The following is a 21,726-nucleotide window of genomic DNA, read 5'->3' on the forward strand; positions in this document are numbered from 1 at the left end:
AACCTAAATTTTATCATTGTAACTTTTTAAGTGTACAATTCAGTGACATTAAGTACCTACCTACCCATTGTTGTGAAACCATCATTACCACCTTGCTTTTTGTGTTCAAGAAAAGGAGACTGAATTCATCTTCCCTATTTTGGCTGTTACATGTGGTGGAGCCACATACGAGTATAGACGACACAGCCTTTGATTATATACTTGCTGTTCTCTTTAGCATTCTTCCTGAAATTTGCTTTAAATGCTATTTCTTTTTCCTAACCCACACTTCTAGGAAAATAAGAATATAGTTTTACAAAATACTGCTAATTTCTAATATGAATATTGCCAAGTTGTTTTATTTGTTCAACAAATTAACTAAGTATATACTTGTTCAATGCCTAGTACGCATCAGGTACTGTTCAAGATGCTGTGAATAAGTTCTACGATATCTCTTCCTCATGGATTTTGTATTTGAGAGAGGAAAATAATAAGTAAATAATATAATTTCGCTGTTAGAGGTAACTTTGAAATGTGGCCTGTGTACTGTAGAGGAACTTTTTGGTTAGTTGAATAATTAAAATTAATCTGTAAAATAAATAAATGAGAACTTCATTTTGGTAAAAGAAGGCTATAGCAAAACTTTTAAAAGAGCATTCTTTAAGAAAAGGTTACCTTTCTGGAATTTAAATTTCTCTATACAATTCTAAACGTAGCCATTGTAAAGATTTAGTGGAATACCTCTCTTTCATCTCTCAGGTTATCTTTCACCAAGTCAAAATCCCTTGGTAAGTGTTTAATGTATTTGTGAAACTAAAAGCATGTAGTTTGACTTTTTTCCCCTTTATCCAAAGCAGTGATTCTGGCATTTACAATTTTGTTATTTAAGAGTTTTTTATTAAGATATAATTCACATACCACCACATTCACCATTTTAAATTATATAATTAATTCAGTGTCTTTAGTATATTCACAAGGTTTTGCAACCATCACCACCATCTAATTCTAGAACATTTTCATCACCCCATAAAGAAACCCTGTACCCATTAACAATCACTTCCTATTTCCTCTTACCCCCAGCCTACCATTAATCAATTTTCTGTCTCTAGATTTACCTGTTCTAGAAAAGAGAATCATATGGTATATGGTCTTTTGTGACTGGCTTCTTTTACTTACAATGTTTGGAAGGTTTATTCATGTTGTTGCTTGTATTAGTACTTCTTTCCTTTTATGGCTGAATAATTTTCCATTGTATGAATATACTGTGTTTTATTTATCTAGTCATCTGTTGGTGAACATTTTGGCTGTTTGGCTATTATGATAATACTGCTGTGAACGTTTATGGACAAGATTTTGTGTAGGCATATGTTTTCAATTGTGTATATAACTAAGGGTGTATACATATGATAACTCTGTTTAATTTTTTTAGTAAACTCTAAACTGTTTTCCATAGTGGCTGTATCATTTTATGTTCCTACCATCAATGTATGAGAGTTCCAATTTTTACATATTTTTGTCATCACTTTTTTAGAATAATGATTACATCCTAGTAGGTGTGAAGTGGTATCTCATTGTGATTTGGGTTTGCATGTCCCTTATGACTAATGATGTTGAGCATCTTTTCTTGTACTTATTGGTCATTTGTATACTTTCTTTGGAGAAATCTCTATTCAAATCCATTTCCCATTTTTAAATTGGGTTATTATTGAATTATAAGATGATTTGGTTTTTAAAAGTTAGTTTTAGGGGCGCCTGGGTGGCTCAGTTGGTTGATCATCTGACTCTTGATTTCGGCTCAGGGACTCTTGATTTTGGCACAGGTCAGGATCCCAGGGTTGTGGGATTGAGCTCCACGTCAGGCTCCACACTGTGTGGAGCCTGCTTAGGATTCTGTCTCTCTCCCTCTGCCCCTCTCCCCTGCTTGTGTTCTCTCTCTCTCTCTCTCTCTCTCTCTCTCTCTCTCTTTCTCAAATAATTTTTAAAAAAGAAAAGTTAGGGGCGCCTGGGTGGCTCAGTCGGTTAAGCGTCCAACTTCAGCTCAGGTCATGATCTCACAGACCATGAGTTCGAGCCCCGCGTCGGGCTCTGTGCTGACAGCTCAGAGCCTGGAGTCTGCTTCAGATTCTGTGTTTCCCTCTCTCCCTGTCCCTCCCCTGCTCATGCTCTGTTTCTCTCTGTCTCAAAAATAAATAAAAACATTAAAAAAAAAATTTAAAAAAAAAATAAAAAAGAAAAGTTAGTTTTATTCTTTTTTATTGACATTTGTTTACACATACAGGAACACACAGTGATCTACTGAATAAAAATATTAGGCTAAATTATGGATTATTATGGCTTCATAATTCATAAGGCAGAAAGTTTTTTGTATCTTATTCCATCTTGGAAAATAATGGTAGTGTTATTTTTTAAAAAGAAAGCTAGTGGATGCCAGGGTGCTCAGTCAGTTAAGTGTCCAACTCTTGATTTGGGCTTAGGTCATGATCACACAGTTCGTGAGTTCAAGCCCTTCATTCCCAGCGTGGATCCTGCTTGGGATTCTCTCTCTCCCTCTTTCTCTGCCCCTTGCCTGCTTGCTTGCACACACCTGTGCACACCCATGCACATGTGTTCTCTTTCTTTCTCCCTCAAAATAAATAAATAAACTTAAAAAGAAATAAAAATCAAGCTAGCACTTTCTAAAACTGTAAAATATGTTATCTTTATAAAATAATCTTTTCTTCTCTTTCAGACATTTGCTTCATCATTGTTTCCAGGCTTTGATGGATCATGGTGTGAAAGTTGCTTCAGTCTTGGCCTACTCATTCAGTAGGCGGTGCTCTTACATAGCAGAATCTGATGCTGCAGTAAAAGAAAAAGCCATTCAGGTTGGCTTTGTTTTAGGTAAGTAATAGTAAAATAGAGAAGTGTTTTATTGTAGGACATGACTCATTAAACCTACTAATGATAAAGGATTACACCAGAACCTTCCCAAAGTCTACATAAGGAGGTTGAGAAAAACATCAGAAAAATTAGGTGTGATTTATTGAATGTTAACTTTGTGCCAAACACTAAAGTAGGCATTTAAATGTTATATTTTCCAAATCCTCATAACATTCCAGTGGTGTGATGGTATTAATGGCACTTTACAAATGAAAGATTCAGAAAAGTTAAGAACTTGCTCAAGTCACATAGCTGGTAGTGTACTAAAAGTTTAGAATCCTGCATCTATAAATTCCTTACCACATGTTTTGCTAACATGTCCTGCTGCCTCCAGCCTCTTTCACCAGCTTACCATATGCTGTGGCATGAGACTTAATCCTTTTAAGGCCTCAGTTTTTCAGTCTCTAAAATGAGGGTAATCCTGTATTTCCTGATGGGATGTTACAAGATATACTGAAAACATATGGGGAAGGAGTCTGAGAAGGTTTTGTTTGTTATATATAGAGAAAAATACTGTTTACATTTTGTGGAACATTAAAAAAAATGTTTATTTGGGGGTGCCTGGTGGCTCAGTCAGTTAAGCAGCCAACTTTGGCTTAAGTCATGATCTCGCGTTCGTGAGTTCGAGCCCTGCATTGGTTCTGGCAATTTGGAGCCTGGAGCCTGCTTTAGATTCTGTGTCTCCTTCTCTGTCTCTCCCCCACTTGTGCTCTGTTTCTCTCTCTCAAAAATAAATAATAAACAATAAACATTAAAAAGAAATTTTTTTAAATGTTTGTTTTAAAGACACAGAGAGTGTGAATGGGGGAGGGACAGAAAGAGATGGAGATTGAGAATCCCAACCAGGCTCTGTTCTGTCTGCACTGAGCCTGACATGAGGCTCGAACCCATGAACCATGAGATCATAACCTGAGCTGGAAGACGGTTAAACAATTGAGCCACCCAAGCACCCCTGCATAACATTTTATATATTTTTTACAAATCTACATAGATAAGTATGTTTCAGGCAACTACTTATTAAAGTTGTTACTTACCCTTCTTTTTACTTTCTTTAAAAAATTTTTTTTGAAATAATTATAGATTCACAGACAATATCAAAACCAAGAATTGACATGACTTTAACAGTATTTAAAAAAATTTTTTTTAATGTCTATTTTTGAGAGGGAAAGAGAGAGAGAGAGAGATGTGGGGGGCGGGGGGGCAGAGAGAGGGAGACACAGAATCTGAAGCAAGCTCCAGGCTCTGAGCTGTGAGCACAGAGCCTGATGGGCTCGGACTCATGAACCCTAAGTTCATGACCTGAGCCAAAGACGGATGCTTAACCAACTGAACCACCCAGGTGCCCCCAAGTTTAGTACTGTTAAGTAGACTACAGACCTTATTGCATTTTCAACAATTTTTACATGTACTCACACGTGTGTATGTTTCTATGCAGTTGATTCCATGTAAAGATTCATATAACTCATTACCATCAAGATACAGGACTGTTCCATCAACACAGACTACCTTTCATTTTTAACTCCTCACATTAATGTGTGCACATGCCTGTTTTAGCTCTCTTACACATGCACATACACTTTCTTTGCTAACAAATTTTCATGATCATTTCCTTCAATCTTAGAATAATTCTTTGTAGTGGTCATAGACAGTTTGCTGGAAGAACTTCAGAACATTTTTCCTGAAAAGAAATTTATCCTTTGATAGTCCATGGAATAAAACTGCAGCCAAGAATTGTCCCCCAAAAATGTCTCTAGCAAAAGAGTATCTGTGATCTTGATGAATGTTAAGGTTGACATCCCTTTGGTCCTAGATGATTATGTAAAAATCTGTAGAACAACTTCAGTATCAACCAAAGTGAAAGGCAGAAAGTTTTTAGTGTTCATTGACGTCCTCTGTCAGCTCCACAAACATTTATACCAATGTCTGGTTGTTATAATGAGCCAGACTGAAGAAATATCTTGCAGGTAGAATCAAGTTCTAACAAACTCATAGTTAAGTTATTGGTCTTGATCCTAAAATTATCGCAATTTGGAGACAATGGAGACAATTTTCTTAATAATAGCTTTATTGAGATGTTCTTTGAGATTGGGTATAGAGAGACTGAAAATGTTAGGATTATTGAAATATATGGCTAATTAACTGGAAAATGTCAATTCTTAGAGTATAGAGTATTTTTAGAGGGTTAAAACTCTTGACTCCTTATTCAAGGTCTCAACTTTGATCTAATCCCCCTAGTTTGAAAGTTTTTGTTTTGTTTTTTGTTTCACAGTAGCTTTGTTTTGGGCTAAACACAGGACTTTAATATTACGGGTGTTTTCATTTTAGATAATACTGATTTTAAGCATGTCATTTTAGCTTTCAAGTGATTTATTAAATTATTTTAAAAATTACTTATTAAATTATTTAAAATTATTTAAAGTTACTGGTTTTCTTGTCCTTTAGGTGGCTTTCTTTCAGATGCAGGGTGGTACAGCGATGCTGAGAAAGTTTTTCTGTCCTGCCTTCAGTTGTGTACTCTACATGATGAGATGCTTCATTGGTTTCGTGCAGTAGAATGTTGTGTGAGGTAAGTTGGAACAAATCCTACTGTAATGGTCCTTAGTGGCTTTTATAGTTTTAGCTTGTATAAGTATACTCCTAACAATTGGACAAACCTCAGAGGTTATATTTGTTTGTCATAGTTTCATTAGTCTGGCCTCCTATCTCTGATCACCAAAATATAGTTAACTTGCTATGGGCATCTTAGTTTAGATTTGAATATTATGAACCAGACTGTATATTTTATGTATGTATATATGTATGTATGTATGTATGTGTGTATTTTTGGGAGAGAGAGAGAGCATGAGAGTGGGGAGGGGCAGAGAGAGAGAGAGACAAAGGATCTGAAGCAGGCTCTGTGCTGACAGCAGAGAGCTCAATGTGGGGCTCAAACTCACGAACCCTGAGATCATGAGCTGAACCGAAGTTGAATGCTTAACCAGCTGAGCCACCTAGGTGTCCCTATTTTATATATATATTTTTGCTATGTCGTAGAGCTTGTGTGTTCATTCACTCAACAATTATTTATTGAATGCCTCAGTGTACCCAAAACTGTGCTAGGCACTGGATGCTGGGAAAATAAAAACATGTTTTTCTTGGGTGTTTATTTTTTTTTACCCTTGTTTACATTTCTAGAATTGTGTAATAAGATTAGTATTTTATTTATAAATATTTTGTTTAAAAATACATTTTTTAACATGTACTTAAAGGAAAGGCAGGCAAGGCTAGAAATAACTCTTCTTTTTTACTGTCTTCGTTTTTTCTATGTAACATTTAGTTATGGGTATTTTTATGTAAGTTTTCTCTCTGTCCCCAAATTTGATTTGACATTTTTTTTAATGTTTATTTATTTCTGAGAGAGAGAATGAGAGAGAGCCTGCGCATGTGCGAGCAGGGGAGGAGCACAGAGAAAGGGAGACAGGATCTGAAGCGGGCTGTGCTGATGCAGAGAACCCCATATGGGGCTCAAACTCATGAACCATGAGATCATGTGACCCAGAATCCAGAGTTGGAACTCAATTGAGCCACCTAGGCACCCCATCTTGCTCAGTCTTAACATGAATATATTCATAAGCTAATGACTTCTAAACTTGTATATTTTCCTTCCAAACAGTGAATAGTTTAACCAGTTAAATAGTAATTGCTTTTGACAATAGCTGTTGATCAGGTAGATACAAATGTATTTTCTCATAAAAATAACATACTATGGGAGGGGCGTCTAGGTGGCTCAGTCAGTTGTGTCTGACTTCAGCTCAAGTCGTGATCTCACAGTTCATGAATTTGAGCCCTGCATCAGGCTTGCAACTGTCAAGGGCAGAGCCCGCTTTGGATCTTCTGCCCCTCTCTCTCTGCCCCTCCCCTGCTTGCGTGCCCTCTTTCAAAAACAAAACATTAAAAAAGAATAACATGCTATGAGAAAGAAGGTATATGAGAAATCTGTACCTTCTCAGTTTTATTGTGAACCTAAAACTGCTCTTAAAAATAAAATATTTTTAAAAGATAATAAAATACTATACTTACATTGTAGAACCACATTTGGAGAACCTTGAGAACCTGCCTTTTCATTAGACTGAGTATATTAAGGCAAAATTGGATCCTCAGTTGAATCTAAAAGTTTCTTGGATCCTTCATCCTGCTCTGTGTTAGCCCAGATGGACATACAGACCCTGAAGAGTCTCCATATGTTTAATTTGCCCTTTTGTTTCAGTAGACAACCAGCAGGAAGTGGAGAAAATGTCAAGCTGTGCATTTCTGGCTTAAAATATTTAGTTTGATACCCCATCATATGCCAATTATTAAATAATTTCTAGAAATTTATTTTTAGTGAGAATATAGTGAATATTGTTGGAAATGCAATTTCTAGTATTGTATAAATGAGAGGTGAATACTGTTCTTTTCCTTCTGTAAATTTACAGCCTGTGCTTGAGTTTAACCTTTTCCTCATTGAACCCTTTGGATCACTACCAACTCTGTATCTCTAATATGTATCTTTTTTTCTCAAGGTCATTTTTGGGTTTTTTTGGACTGTTGTAATACCTTCTGTCCTGGTTGTCTTCCTTTCACTCTTGGCTTTATTATAATCCATCTTCCACACTGTAGCCAGAGGAGTCTTTCTAGAGTTGCACTGTCCAGTATATAGTCATTAACCATGTACAACTTTATAAAATTAATTAAAGTTAAAAACTGGGTCCTCAGTCACATTAGGCACATTTCAGATACTCAGTAGACACTTGTGGCTGGTGGCTACCAGATTGAGCAGAGCAGATATAGAATATTTCAGGAAATTCTATTAGCGTTGTTCTAGAGCATAAACCAGATCTCACTGTTACAGCCAAAACTCCTTACCCTGACCTGGCAAGGCCCTATTAAATCTTTGTTATCTCTGCTTTCTCATCTCTCTCTCTTCTTAAAAAAAATTTTTTTTAATGTTTTATTTATTTCTGAGAGAGAGTGTGTGAGAGAGAGAGCATGAGCAGGGAAGGGGCAGAGAAAAATGGAGATATAGAATCCGAAGCAGGCTCCAGGCTCTGAGCTGTCAGCCCAGAGCCCGATGTGGGGCTCAAACCCATGGAATGTGAGATCATGACCTGAGCTGAAGTTGGACGCTCAACTGACTGAGCCACTCAAGTGCCCCTCTCTCTCTTTTTTTAAGTTTGTTTATTTTGAGAGAGAGAGAGAGAGGGAGGGAAGGGCAAAGAGAAAGGGAAAGGGAGAATCCCAAGCAGCCTCCATGCTGTCAGCACAGAGTCCAACTAAGGGCTTGATCTCCCAAACTAAAATCATGACCTGAGCTGAGATCAAGAGTTGGATGCTTAACCAACTGAGCCATCCAGACACCCCTGCTTTCTCATCTCTTTTTACATAATCCTTTATTCATAATACTTCAGACATGTTGGTCTTCTGTCTGTTCTTTGATTATGCCACATTTTTTTCCCTTTCTCAGGGCCTTTGCAGTTATTCCTTCTGTTTGAAACATGCTTCCTCACAGACCTTCACATGATTGCTTCTTCATCATTTAGGTATCAACTCAAATGTTAGCTTCTCAAGAGAATTCTTCCATATCTACCCTGAGAACCTTCTTTAGGAAGTTCCTGATCATGGGGCACCTGGCTGGCTCAGTCGGTAGAGCATGACTCTTGACCTTGGGGTTGTGAGTTGGAGCCCCACATTGGATGTAGAGATTTCTTATTTTGTTTTTAATGTTTATTTTATTTATTTTGAGAGAGAGAGAGTGTGAGCAGGGGAAGGGCAGAGATGAAAGGAGAGAGAATTCCAAGCAGGCTCCTTGCTGTCAGTGCAGAGCCCAATACAGAGCTTGAACTCACGAACTGCGAGATCATGACCTGAGCTGAAATCAGATGCCCAACCAACTGAGCCACCCAGGCACCCAGATGTAGAGATTTCTTAAAAAAAAAAAAAAAAAAAAAAAAAATTTAATTTGAGAGAGAGCAAGAGTGAGTGGGGGAGAGAGGTGGTGGGGTGGAGAAAGATTGAAAGAGAATCTCAAGCAGGCTCCACGCTGAGTGTAGGCTCAATCCCATGACCCTGGAATCACGATCTGAGATGAAATCAAGAGTTGGATACGTAACTGACTGAGCCACCCAGGTGCCCCAAAAATAAAATCTTTAAAAAAAAAGGAAGCTCCTGATAATGTTACCCTATTTTTATAAGATTCGTAGCATTTATATTTTTTTAAGTGTATTTGTTATTTTTGAGACAGAGAGGCAGAGAGAGGGAGAGAGAGAATCCCAAGCAGATAGCCTCATGCGGGGCTCGAACTCACAGAACCATGAGATCATGACCTGAGCTGAAATCAAGAATTGGATGCTTAACTGACTGAGCCACCCAGGCACCCCGCATTTATTTTTAAATGAATGTCTTACTTTTTGGTGTGTTTGTCTGCCTATCCTATACTCCTTCCCCCTAGAGTGAATCTCCTTAGGGTCTTATTTACCACTGCATCCCTTTCACTTAGAAAAATGACTGGCACATAATAGGTGTTCAGTCAATAATGGACTGTAAGAGTCTCTCAAAACTTTATCATATGAACCAGTATATTTCTTTTTCCAGTAATCTTTTACTAGTTTTCAGTTCTATTTTCCTGTGCGTAGTTTCCATTGTGACAGGGATCATTGCTAACTACTTGACCATTAGAATAGCAATTTGGCAGTCAAATGACATTGTCTCTTTTTTCTGTATCAGTACACTTACTTTAGCATTAAAAATTTTCTATATACCAGGATGCCTGGGTGGCTTGGTCAGTTAACCGTCTGACGTCAACTTGGGTCATGATCTCATGGTTCGTGGGTTTGAACCCTGCGTTGGGCTCTCTGCTGTCAGCACAGAGCCTGGAGCCTGCTTCAGATCCTCTGTTTCCCCTCCTTGTCTCTCCCCCACTCATGCTCTCTCTCTCTCTCAAAAATAAAACATTGAAAAAATTTTTTTACTTGAAATGTATACCAAAACATACATTTTTTCTTTTATATTTCTGCTTAAAAATATAAATCCATTCAATTCTCCATTCTAGGAAAGCCTGAAAATGACTGCTTATTTCTGCTTTAAGTTTGAATTTGACATTATAAAAAATTCAGAATCTTTGGTTAACATTAGTATATTATTTTGCTGGAGGGTTTTAGGCTTTTCTAAAAGCAGATAACTGTATGAAGAATGTTGGAAGGATACACACTGGCATTGTATACTGTTTGCCACCTTATTGAGTTGTCTTGGTTCATTTGAAGTTATTCCATCTGTTTTCCCTGACTGTACAGAGAAATGATAGCGATTAGAAGACTGTTACATGTTTCTCATCCCGAGTCATTGATCTGTTAATATTTTTGGTATAGTTAGAAAAAATAAATTTTAAATATCTGTTTTTTATATTCTTGAAGAATCCTTCCCAGATTCTCCATACCTGGTTTCTTTTAAATGATTTTTATACCCTGTTCCCTCTCAGGGTTGAGCATTTTCAGAAGATTGTATTGGCATAATACATGCACATAAAGTTCTAGCCAGCATTATAATAGATACATAAATATATGTCAGTTCCTCACTGTTCTGTCTTGCATAGTCTATACAGATGTATGTAGTCTGTTGGTACCACAATCTGACCTAATGCATTTTGCTACTCTTACATATCATTAGATAGTGTACATGGTTTTACAGTTACTTTGTGTAAAAAACTGTATTTTTCCACCGTAGAAGATAAAGGTTATAAAAGAAATAGGTGGCAATACCACTATTTTCAGTCAACCTACCTTACTGGAAAGATAACCAAAAAATGAGCATTTATGAAGCAACATGAGATAAAGTTAGTAATCAGGTATTGCACAAATAAACTAGAACAAAAGAATGGAAAGTAATGGTAGGTAATAGTATTTCATGTTGATCTTGTTTTTTCATTGTTTTCCAATTTTTTTATAATGAGACTGCATTACTTTTGGATTTGAAACAAAAAGAGTTAAGGGTTAGATGTAGCACATTCTGAGTGCACAAAGTATGCAAAATATTTAAAGAAGAAAAAGAATCAGAGTTGGATGAGATTAATCATGGGTAGTTTTCTGGGAAGAGACAACTCTTTGTGTGCTTTAGTCAGTCATGGTTTGGGGCAGATGGTTATTTTCCAGTGCTGCCCCGTACTTCTTACATCTAGTTTCCTTAACTCATTTGGGTGGTACTAAGTAGCGATCTGTGAGAGGACCATGCTAGAAATGTCAAAAATAGAGGAATGTTATTTCTGGTTTTGCAGGTTGCTTCATGTGCGAAATGGAAACTGCAAATATCACTTGGGTGAAGAGACGTTTAAGTTAGCTCAGACATATATGGATAAACTCTCAAAACATGGCCAGCAAGCAAACAAAGCTGCACTGTATGGAGAACTGTGTGCACTACTATTTGCAAAAAGTCACTATGATGAGGTGAGTGTTTTGAAGTGCATTTCATTGTGATCAGCAGGTAGCTATAAACAGGATAAAATCAAAACAAACAGATAAACAAAGAGAAACTAATAGGTACAGGCTGAGGGGATGGGAGAAATAGGTGAAGGATATTAAGAGGTACAAAATATCCAGTTACAAAATAAGTCATGGGCTTGAAAAGTACAGCATAGGGACTGTAGTCAGTAATATTGTAATAATGTATGGTGACAGATGGAACTACACTTATTGTGGTGAACATAGCATATTGTATACAATTGTCAGATCACTGCGTTGTATCCTGAAGCCACTGTAACATTGCATGTCAACTGTACTTCGATTTAAAAAAAAAGGTTGGGGGTGCCTGGCTGGCTCAGTCGGTAGAGCATGTGACTCTTGATGTCAAGTTTGTAAGTTTGAGCCCCACATTGGGTATAGAGATTACTTAAAAAAAAATAATGAAATGTGTTTAAAAAATGAAAATAAATAATAAAATAAAAATTTTGAAAGGATAAATCATACAATCTTATATTTGTCTAATCATATTTTTACATACTGGATTTACTTAAAGCAATACACATTTGTAATGGAATATTTATTATTTGTTTTGATTTTATTTTTTGTAATGGAATATTTAAAATGAGACAAAAAAACATTCTGTGAGATGTATTTTAAACATACACATATATGATTTATGGCCTATTTTGTTTTTAATTTGACCAAATATATTGCTATCTAAATTATTTTGATGGGCATGCTCTGTCAAATGAACCTTTATAGATGGTTTCTTATTGGATGTGCAGCTCTGGGTAAAATATCATAACTTGAAGGCATTCATTTTAATGGGAAGCTAGGTTTTATTTATTATACTTTATTGCATTGTTTTTCTCCTTCCTCTGCCTTATGAGAAAGATAACTTTGCTCCTGTCTTTATACTATTAAATTAATGCTTCAGCACTAATGAATATGTAGTTGAGAAGTGATTTATGTCTTTTTAACTCCTTTACTTGATTGCTTTACTTATGGAAGGATATCATAAGTATTTTATGCTGCCACATAACTGTCATTTAACTTTCATATTTTATAATTATTCCTATCTTGATTTTTGCCCCATTAATATATTCCATATTCTCCATAAAGGAAAATTACAATTAGAGGTAAAGCTAGAAAATTCTAGAATGATTATACAATGACGTGCAACCCTGCTGCTAGGATCATCCTTCTATTCATATCCATGTAAGAAGACATCAAACCCACCTGTAAAAATCTAAAACCTTTACCAACATGCCTGCAATTTCTTAGGGGTGTTATGTATGTTTTTCTGGTTACGTTTGATGATGAATCCTATATCTGCTGAATTAGTTCTGTTGATGGATTGTTTTGCTGCCCCTTGTGTGCAATGATTGTTCCATAGCTTCTCAACCCAAATATAGAACTTAGCCTCTTTCTTTTATTTTCACACACCAAGAACAAAGAACCCATTCACAGAAGACCTTTGCGTGGATAGCTGACTTTATGAGATCTCCAATGACAGTAAAGGAGGAAGTGAGAGAGAGATCTCCAACAACAGTTTGAGTAGTAGAGATGCTTACCTTAAGGGGCACCTGGGTGGCTCATTTGGTTAATCATCCAACTCATGATCTTGGCTCAGGTCTTTTTTTTTTTTTTTTTTTTTTTTTTTTTTTTTTTTTTTTTAAGTTTATTTATTTTGAGAGAGTGATGTGCATGCATGCTCCCACAAGTTGGGGAGGGGCAGAGAGAGAGAGAGAGAGAGAGAGAGAGAGAGAGAGAGACTCCCAAGCAGGTCCATGCCTAGCACAGAGCCCAACGCACAGGGAGGGCTCCATCTTACCAACCCTGAGTTCATGACCTCAGCCAAAATCCGGAGTCTGATGCTTAACCAACTGAGCCACCCAGGCACCCCTCAGCTCAGGTATTGATATCAGGGTCATGAACGCAAGCCTGGCATTGATTGGGTTGCGTGCTGGGTGTGAAGCTTACTTAAAAAGAAGAGGGGCGCCTGGGTGGCTCAATTGGTTTAGCGTCCGACATCGTCTCAGGTCATGATTTCACGGTTCGTGAGTAATTCAAGCCCCATGTCGGGCTCTGTGCTGATAGCTCAGAGCCTGGGGCTTGCTTCAGAGTCTGTGTTTCCCTCTCTCTCTGCCTCTCTCCGTCTGCCTCTCTCCCTCTGCCTCTCTTTCTCGCTCCCTCTCTCCAAAAATGAATAAGCGTTTTTAAAAAAATGAAATTAAAAAAAAAGAGAGAGAAAGAAATGCCTACTTCTAAAGTTCTTCAGGTGCGGCCCCCCCCCCCCCATCTTTTTATATCTCTGCATAGGAACTCATCTTAGCCACTTCTGATTCATCTTTTCATTCCTGTTGTTCATACTGTCCTCTAGAACTCTGCACTCTTCTTTCTGTCACGTAGATTGATTCATATCTTGCCATTCTTTGCTTCATACCCAGTTCTACCAATGTATTGGTGGTCCAGACCCACCAGTGTATTCAGTGGAACAAAAATGCCTTTTATTTATCAGTTTCCACTTTCTTTACTAGGCAGTTACTGTTTAATTGACAGTTATTTTGTGTCTACATTTAGATTAAGAGTTTATACTGTTTTTTATTCGTGGTCTTTGCAACACTCAGCACATTCATGAGGAATGTTTAAGGCCGTAAATGTATCTTGAAGGATTTTGATAGTTTTTTTTTTTTTTTTAAGTAAACTCTGTGCCCAGTGTGGGGCTTGAACTCACCACCCCAAAATCAAGAGTCACATGCTCTAACAACTGAGCCAGCTAGGCACCCTAGATAGCTTATTCTTTTAAAAATAGATAAGTTTGTCATTGATAGCTACAGAAAAGTATGCAAATATCGAGGATATAGCTTAATGAATTATCATCATATTTTGATATTAGCATGGCTTCAGCTATGCCGAGGTAATATAAGCCCCAAAATAGCAATGACATGGAAAAATAAGGTTTTCTTGCTCATGCTACATTCTGTCTTGGGATGCCTGTGGCTCTGCTTAACATTGTTTACACTTTGATCAAAACCATGTGGTGAGCATCCTCTATTTAGAACATTACCAGCCTTAGAGCAGAGGCAAAAACATCATGAGGAAGTATTACTTACTCTAAGAGCTTTTTCCCAGAAATCACACATTTCACTTCTCATATTTTAATTAGTTTTTAAATTGGCCAAAGGAAATCACATGACCATGTCATCTTTAATGTGGAAGGGAAGTATATCCTTCCCCAAAGAGGAGCTGTAAATATTTTAAATTTTTATTTTTTTATTTTTTTTATTTACTTTAAGAGACAGAGCGGACAAGGGACAGAGAGAGAGGGAGAGAGAGAATCCCAGGCGGACTCTGTGCTGTCAGCACGGAGCCTGATGCAGTGCTCGAACTTATGAACCATGAGATGATGACCTGAGCCAAAACCAAGAGTCAGACACTTAACTGACTGAGCCACCCAGGCACCCCAGGAGCAGTAAATATTTTAAAGCAGTATTACAGTCCACTACAGTTTGAAGGATTTTAACTTACTACTCTGAAACAACATCTGGTTATTTAGTGTCTTAACAAACCAGGTTTTCTTGGCCTAAATCACATACATTTCATTTTTATATAAAAATTGCTTCTGAATCTTTTAGGTGGAATGGAGAAGGAAGCTTGCAAAGGAAGTATTTTCTTCCACTAAGCACTGGGAGAGGAAGGACATATTGTTTTATTTCCCAATAGATACCTAGGTGTTAACACATTGCCTGGCACTAAACCTCTCTGCACCTCATTTTCACATAGTAGTTTGCATCTCATAGGGCTGTTGTGTCAGTTAAATGTGTTAATACACATAAAGTGCTTAGAGTAGTAGTTCTCACAAAGTGAGCACTCAACTAAACAGGTAGTTAAGATACAAAATAATAAGCATTGCCTTAGGAGAAGAAAGTATAGGAAGCCTAATCTAGGGCTTGAAAGACAAGTTAGGTGGGTTTAACTTAACTAACTTGGTTAACTTAACTTGGGTTTAAGAGTTCAGGAGAGAAGAATGTATACAAGGCAGAGGGAGCAGTATCTGCAAAGGCTTGTGGGCAAGAGAGAACATGCTCTTGATTTCTTCATTGTCAGTTTTTCAAAGAAAAATGTAACAAACTTACGCTTTCAAGAAAACTTAGTCTCAGAAAATTTTAAGTGTAAATACTTTGTGTGTGTTCTTATTCAGGTACTTGAAAGCTTAGGAGAGAGATACACAATCATTTCATTACATACTGTCAGTTTGATTAATCAGTTTTTACTCTTTGTAAATATTTTTTAGGCTTACAAATGGTGCATTGAGGCCATGAAAGAAATCACAGTGGGCTTACCAGTCAAAGTTGTGGTGGATGTTTTAAGACAAGCTTCTAAGGTGAGTATAATGTTAAAATTATTAATGAATTACAAGATTTAGCAAGCTTTAAATCTGTTTTAGTTAACTTGTTATTTAACAAGTTAGGTATTATGTACTTCATGGACCAACAAGGTCTATTTTCTAAGTTTCTATGCTCAGTTTTAGAAAACTGGTTTCTAAAACTATCCTATGTATAGAATTGAGCTAATTTTCCTATATCCAGAAAACCCATGAAAAAATTCATTTTGATAATACAACTCACTGAAGTACAGATTGAAACATTATTTTGGTGCTATCCTAACTTGAGTTTGCTTTTCTTTTTCTTTTACGTTTATTTATTTGAGAGAGAGAGAACGTGCACGTGCGTGCGTGTGCATGAGAGGGGGAGGGGTGGGGTGTGTGTGTGGAAAGAATCTGAAACTGGCTCTGCGCTGTCAGTACTGAGCCGGACATGGGGCTAGAACTCAGAAACCATGAGATGTGACCTAAGCTGAAGTCAGATGCTTAACTGACTGAGCCACCTAGGCGCCCCAATTTTGCTTTTGTTTTTCTTAGCCTTTCCAGCAGCCTCAATTCCTTATGCCACAATTGTAGGGACTTTGGTCATTTTTCTCCTCAAGGCTAACCTAGTATTAAATCTTAGAGTGGTAGTATTACAGCCTCACAGTGTCATACTTTTCAAGTATATTCTTTCTACCCAGAGGTTTTTCAGTTTTGAGTATTCCATTTTGGTTGATTTTAATTATGGAAATTTCAGTTAGAATAAAGATCCTAAATTTGTAATTTAAAAGGGTCTAAGATTCTGCGAAACTTCTTAAATAAGTCATTTTAGACAAGTAAGTGGCATAACTTTATTCAGATTATCAGAGCTAGAAGAGGGATATTACTATATTTTTAATTAATTTAAAACATTGAATATACACTTAATGTTAAGACAGTTTAATATATATGCAAGATTTAGGAGTGCCTAGGTGGCTCATTTGGTTAAGTATCCAACTCTTAGTTTCGGCTTAGGTCATGATCTCATGGCTCATGAGTTTGAGCCCGCACTGGGCTCTGCGCTGGCCTCACGGAACCTACTTGGGATTCTCTCTCTGCTCCTCCCCTGCTCATCCTTTCTCTCTCTCTCTCTCTCTCTCTCTCTCTCTCTCTCTCTCTCTCTCTCAAAATAAACTTAATATATATAGGTGCAAGATTCCAAGATTTGTATTTCTATATGCAGATAATATTTAGAGTTTGAAAACTATTGGCTATTTTCATGAATCAGAATATTTTAAGAATAAGAAAACTTGAAATTCTATGCATTTTAAAATTAACAGAGGAAAACTACAAGATACTTAAGCCACTCTAGAACTGAGATATAAATAAGCAGCTTAGAAAATACTATATTGAACCCCCCCCCCCCCCACTTACTTATTATGTAATCTGGAAGGATGGGAGTATACCAGCTTTGTAAGATAACTTTGTTATAACAGGTTTGTATTGGGCATGACTGTCAAAATTTTTAATTTTGTAATTTCCCAGAATATGTACAGATCTGCTTATAATAGAATTTTCAAGTGCTTGGAAGGGAAGAAATTAATAAATAGAACCCTTTTATTTATGTTTGAAGATGCTTTTTTTCTTTTGACCTTTATAGTCTGAATGTATAATATGTACTTATTTTAGCACACTAATTAACTGAGAGTTGTTTAATAATCTTTTGCTTTATCCTTAGGCTTGTGTTGTAAAACGTGAATTTAAGAAGGCAGAACAGCTAATTAAACATGCAGTGTATTTGGCACGGTAGGTGATGATTAATAAAAATACCATTTCAAATTGTCTCTCCCTGCTTTATATCCTAATAGTTTTATATCTTTTTATAGGGATCATTTTGGATCCAAACACCCAAAATACTCTGATACACTGCTAGATTATGGGTTCTACTTACTCAATGTAGATAATATCTGTCAGTCTGTTGCAATTTATCAGGTATGTTAATGGTTGCACTTTTTTCTTTAAACCGGAATTGACTTGCTGACCTGTATTTGTTTGTGGTGTATAACCCGCTTTCTAAGAACAACTCTTTCTGAGCCCCTCCTCAAATATGGCACATTATTTTACTAAATAATATCTAGAAGGATTAAAAGTAAATGTTTTAAGAGTTAAAGAGAACTATCCAGGAAAAGAATTTTTAGCTTGTGGGCTCATATTTAAGAGTACTTTTCCATTTATCATTTTGCCCCCGTAATGACTTGTCTTCATTGTTGATTTGGTATGAGTCATTAGAGCTGTCTTTGTAATAGCAACGAGAGTTGATAACAATTCTTTTAGGTCTTATATTAGTCATTCTCAGGTAAATGTGTTATGCCATCACTCTGGACAAGGCATTCTTGATTTTATAGTTCACTTTTGAAGAAGGACATAGACAAAAATACTGATATGATTCCTAGATATATGAATGATTTTTATAGTATGAAACCATTGCCTTTTAAGTTCGATTCAGTCTTCAGAAAATCAGGCCTTATAAGTGATTTTTATGTTCTCTTGTGATTTAAATACAGTAGGACTTTTGCCTCAAAACTGATGAGATTGTACATAGAATATATATTTAAATTACTAGGGTGCTTAATATTACTGGGTAGCATTTTCTAAGGATTTATAGTAGTATTTTCATTACTCTTTCAGGCAGCCCTTGACATTCGGCAGTCAGTGTTTGGTGGCAAAAATATCCATGTAGCAACAGCTCATGAAGACTTGGCTTATTCTTCTTATGTTCACCAGTATAGCTCTGGGAAATTTGACAATGCACTGTAAGTTCCACGTTCCTTTTCAGTGAGAGATTAAATGTTGTTGCTGTTATTTTGTTTTTCTTAATCCTTTATGGATTAAATTTGTCTTCCTGGAGTCTTAACAAGATGCCTAAAATTTTTTTGAAGTCATCCAAAATAGTACCAATTTATAAGCCATTCATTTAGATTTTATGTGGTTTAATGTTGGGACTTGTATATCTTCATGCAGAATATGGTTTATCTTTTGAATGCTTTAATAATTTTTCTTGGGTAATACAATAGCCTCTGTCTAAATGATAGACTTAGAAACATTTTGCTCAAAACATGCAGAAATACTGAATAAAATATAACAATCATCTTTTTAAATGTGTAACTGAGCTTCAGGAAGAGAGAGGAAATCCCCAAGGGCCAGTCATGGACTAAAATCCAATCGGGTAGACATGAACTATGGCATAACTGCCCTGGGGTGATGAGAAAGCTTAGAAGTTTCTGTACCCTTGGTTCGACAGCAATCCTGGATTCAAGAGGCGTTTAGCCCACAGGAAGGTGTGAGTTAGAAGTGAAACACTCAGATGAAGCCAAGATCAAGGTTGCACCCTCAGGGAAAGAAAGGGCAGACTGGGAGGAAAAAAAATTTTCCCATTGGCAAGAAAGAGGGCAAGGAAACTTGTTCATCTCAGGTTGGGCTCTCAGTTGAACAAAAAAGGAGCCTCATAGAAGAATTTATAACTGTCATACATTCAGGAACCCCCAAACTAAGAAAAACATTTAAAAAGTACTTTAGGACTGCTAGTTCTCCTCAGATGCCTTTTGGAAGAAAATGCAAAACTCTTGAAAATGATTAATTCTCAACTGAAACCATACAGATTTTCCATAGATCTAGCTCTACCTAAGATGAACTCACCATAAAAATATTTCAAAATAGGGGCACCGGGGTGGCTCAGTCAGTTAAGCATCTGACTCTTGATTTTGGCTCAGGTCATGATCTCATGGTTTGTGAGTTTGAGCTCTGCATCAGGCTTCGTGCTGACAGCATGGAGCCTGCTTGGGATTCTCTGTCACTCTCTCTCAAAATAAATAGACTTTAAAAATATATATATCAAAATCCACTAGGGAAGCATTTCTTCTATTAGTGGGAATCAGCAGATATAATGAACAGGATTAGAACCCAAACAGTATCAGCTAACAAAACTTTTTGGTTGATACTATAAAGTAAGTATTCTTAAATGATTAAATATATAAAATGGGTTAGCAAACTATGGCCTATGGGGAAAATAGTTTTATTGGAATATAGCAATACTCATTCACTCATGTATTGTCTGTGGCTTTCATGTTACATCAGGAGAGTTTGGGAAGTTGGGACAGAGTATATGGCCCCACACAACATAAAATATTTATTATCTGTCTCGTTACAGAATAAATTTGCTGACCTTGATGTAAAAGAAGGAATCAGTAATATTTTGGAGGGTAGATAAAGGTGAAAAAAAGGGCAGATTTTAAAATAAAACAACTGATAGATGCTACAACCTGGATGAACCTTGAAAACATTCTTCTAATTGAAAAACCAGTCACAAAGGACCACATATTGTATGATTCCATTTGTATGAGATGTCCAGAATAGGCAAATCCGTAAGAGACAGAAAGTAAATTGGTGGTTGCCTAGGGCTGATAGAGTTGGAAGAAAGTCAAGAGAGACTTTTTTTGTTTTTGTTTTTGTAATGTTTATTTTGAGAGAGAATGCACATGTGCCACACGTGAGTGGGGGAGGGGCACAGAGGGGGGGTTGGGGAGAGAATCCCAAGTAGCCTCCACACTATCAGTGCACAGTCCTATGCAGGGCTCGATCTCACAAACCATTAGATCATGACCTGAGCTGAAATCAGGAGTCAGATGCTTGACCAACTGAACCACCCAGGCGCCCCCTGCCCCACCCACCCACCCCCCGCCACGTATCCCATGCCAGAGTTTCTTATTAGAGTCATGAAAATATTCTGAAGTTGCTTGTGGTGATGGATGCACAACTCTGAATATACTAAAAACCACTGAATTTGTACATTTTAATGGGTGAATTGTGTGGTATGAATCATATTTCAGTAAGAGCTGTTTGAAAAAATAAAATGTAATAGCTAGTATTAGAACATAGTCATTGACATTAAAACTCAGTAGACAAGTTAAACAGCACATTGGACACAACAAAAGAGACCATTAGTGAATTGGAAGACAGATATGAGAAAATTAATAATTACCTGGCAGATGGGGATAGAAGACTTGGAGTTATTTGAGAGGAACTGGTAGATAAAATAGGCAGATAGCTTACCTTCTATTTGGTGAGAGGGGCCATAAACAAACAACCAAACACATCAGATGAGAATACTTGCTATGTGAAGAAGAATAAAATAAACTAAGAGTAAAGAACTATAGTAAATATTTTAGGGACTTCTGTATAGGCTTGTCTGGAAAGGCTTTTCATTGAAGAGTAAGCCATGGATGGATATTCAGGGGCAGAGTATTCTGTAGAGACGGTAAAGCAAGTGCAAGAATCTTAGGTGAGAGTATGCTTTTGCATGTTCAGAAAACTGCGATGCCTTTGTGTTTGGAGGGCAAGGAGAGGGCTGTTTCTGAGAATGTAGATGAGGTTGGAGAAGCAGCCCCAGTGAAAGATCATGTTGAGACTTGTAGGCTGTAGTAACAGTTTCACAGTTTATTCTGTGGGAGATGGAAATCTGTTGGATGCCAAAAGTTCAGTCCACAACAGATTGGAAATTTAAAAAACAAAAACCAGCACCCTTTACCACAGATAGTTTTAGAAATTCCATCGGTATTACATTATAAATTGTGATTTTTTAAAAAATGCTTTAATTATTTGTAACTAAAAAATGCCAGAGTATATCTGTCTGTATTGCAGATTTCATGCAGAAAGAGCTATTGGTATCATTACCCACATTCTACCTGAAGATCATCTTCTTTTGGCTTCTTCAAAGAGGGTGAAAGGTACCCTTTGCAATTAGTCTCCAATATATGTGTGTGTGTGTGTGTATATATATATATATATTTAGATTTCTTTTGCTGTCAGTTGTAATATATGTCTAGTCTCATATTTTTTTAAATGATATATGGTATATGTTAAGACTGTTTGTTTCCTTGGGTAGTAGCATAGGATTAGACTATATCTATATATTACTAAGATAGCCAGGTCATTGATTTAATGTATCTGTCTGCA

At 36.7% G+C, this 21,726-nt stretch overlaps 2 protein-coding genes across 2 annotated transcripts in view; one reads left to right on the forward strand and one right to left on the reverse strand.

The window, feature by feature from the left end:
- The window catches only part of APPBP2 (amyloid beta precursor protein binding protein 2), a 51,708-nt gene that overhangs the window by 21,230 nt on the left and 8,752 nt on the right, over positions 1–21,726 (forward strand). The window contains exons 3-10 of the mRNA XM_019431081.2: positions 2,708–2,859; positions 5,341–5,464; positions 11,183–11,351; positions 15,664–15,753; positions 17,453–17,520; positions 17,601–17,706; positions 18,403–18,527; positions 21,412–21,497. Coding sequence (XP_019286626.1) covers positions 2,708–2,859; positions 5,341–5,464; positions 11,183–11,351; positions 15,664–15,753; positions 17,453–17,520; positions 17,601–17,706; positions 18,403–18,527; positions 21,412–21,497 — 920 coding nt within the window. The remainder of the gene's footprint in view (positions 1–2,707; positions 2,860–5,340; positions 5,465–11,182; positions 11,352–15,663; positions 15,754–17,452; positions 17,521–17,600; positions 17,707–18,402; positions 18,528–21,411; positions 21,498–21,726) is intronic.
- Positions 1–21,726, reverse strand: part of CHCT1 (CHD1 helical C-terminal domain containing 1) — a 73,335-nt gene that overhangs the window by 20,519 nt on the left and 31,090 nt on the right. The window lies entirely within an intron of this gene.

Source organism: Panthera pardus, unplaced genomic scaffold, assembly GCF_024362965.1.
Source record: "Panthera pardus isolate Hobbes unplaced genomic scaffold, ASM2436296v1 HiC_scaffold_3, whole genome shotgun sequence".
NCBI lineage: Eukaryota > Metazoa > Chordata > Mammalia > Carnivora > Felidae > Panthera > Panthera pardus.